The 1,520-nt window shown below is 45.0% G+C and overlaps 1 protein-coding gene across 1 annotated transcript in view; it reads right to left on the bottom strand.

The window, feature by feature from the left end:
- Positions 1-1,312, bottom strand: part of LOC147900508 (11-beta-hydroxysteroid dehydrogenase-like) — a 1,905-nt gene extending 593 nt beyond the window's left edge. The window contains exons 1-5 of the mRNA XM_087376665.1: positions 1,130-1,312; positions 829-1,021; positions 634-719; positions 386-517; positions 1-24 (exon numbers count right to left, since the gene is read on the bottom strand). The exon at positions 1-24 is cut by the window's left edge and continues 141 nt beyond it. Coding sequence (XP_087232791.1) covers positions 1-24; positions 386-517; positions 634-719; positions 829-1,021; positions 1,130-1,312 — 618 coding nt within the window. The remainder of the gene's footprint in view (positions 25-385; positions 518-633; positions 720-828; positions 1,022-1,129) is intronic.
- Between the last annotated feature and the right edge of the window lie 208 nt (positions 1,313-1,520).

Here is a 1,520-nt window from a genome sequence, read left to right as displayed (position 1 = left end):
GTTGAAAATTCCAGCTTTCGCAGCCTGAAAAAGGTGTAACACATCTACGATCAAATGTATAAAGAAAAATCACAAAAAAAGACAACCGTTTATGGTAGCTCAGGGTAAAAGTATTTAAGGTTTGTAATATCGTGTAGCAATAGTAATTTCTAAATACTAATGGATCAAAATATCAGGTCATAGCACATTTGCGTCCACATTTCTGTCGGGAGTTCTTGGTTGCCTCTGAACGGACTACAATTGCTTGGGAAAAAGAACTCTGTGAAGGCTCTGATGTCCTAAGTTTAATCAGTCATATACTATGATCACCATCTGGTCAGCAACTTGAACCCATTCAAGAGCTCGCCATAGCAACAAAAAAACAAATTCTTTAACAAGAACTTACGTTGTATACACTCATCCTTGGAATGGGAAGACAGGCAACTACAGAAGAATTTACTACAATCTTCCCCCTGGTCCGCCTCAGGTGCGGCAGTGCATAGAACGTGGTATATATATTACCCCAGAAAGTTATATCCTGCACAATGATGCCAGCAGCACCATTCAGGCAGAGATGGAAAGAAAAGCGTCAGTTTAACTACTGCAGAGTTTTAGATTTCGCTGCTAGGAGACTTATGGTGAAGGTTGGCGCACCATCACTGGAGTCAGTGATGATATGTCTGCTGCTTCTTCGAAGAGGAAGCTATGCGATATACCGGCGTTGTTGACCAGATGATCCACTGCAGCATGTCCGCACGCAGACAACTTGTCAACATCTGCGCACAAGCCTTGTTACTGATAAAAAAGCCATCAAGAATGAGGAAAGAACCGCGTTTGGATTGAACGCACAGTGCCCAAACCGCTGAATTGTTTCATCAATGAACCGCCTGCAGTCTTCTTCTTTTGCAACATCTCCCGTCATGACGCGTGCATTCATAGCTCCAAGTTTCTTTGCTCTGTCTGCCACAGCCTTGAGCCTTTCTTCTCTACGAGCGACCAGTACTAGGATGGCTCCCTTTTTCGCATACTGATAGGCTACATGCTGCATACCATGCCCAAGAGATCATGGGAAAAGAGCAACAAGACTCGTGCGTCTTGAATCATTACAAAAACTACTGCGTCCTCACATTAACAAATCAAACTGATATACCTCACCGATTCCTGAAGAGGCCCCTGTGATGAGGATGACCTTTCCGCGCACGTTCTCTCTCAAAAGGTAACCCGCAACTCTTCTCGTAAAGCGCATGAAAAAGATGGTTGGCATAGATGCGAGGAGGAAGAAGAAACCGGTAGTAGGGACCGTGAGGTTGAGAAAGATCTGTAAGATATCCATGCTGGATACGAAAGCCGCTGCGTGTCCAAGCTCTAGTACGGATGGACGAGGAAAAACTCGAGGAAAAGATGGATGCGGAGGTTATACGGAGATAAGCAAAGCAGACGCGAATTCAGGCAGCTTCTAGTGATGGCAACGACAGGTGCAGGAGATGAGATCCAATGCCATGACAACGGAAGTATTGGAGACGTGGTCTGCATGCCATGCA

Source organism: Dipteris shenzhenensis, chromosome 7, assembly GCF_047967505.1.
Source record: "Dipteris shenzhenensis isolate YYH24624 ecotype China chromosome 7, Dip_SZ_1.0, whole genome shotgun sequence".
In the NCBI taxonomy this organism is placed as follows: domain Eukaryota; kingdom Viridiplantae; phylum Streptophyta; class Polypodiopsida; order Gleicheniales; family Dipteridaceae; genus Dipteris; species Dipteris shenzhenensis.
This window is presented reverse-complemented; position numbering and strand designations above follow the sequence as displayed.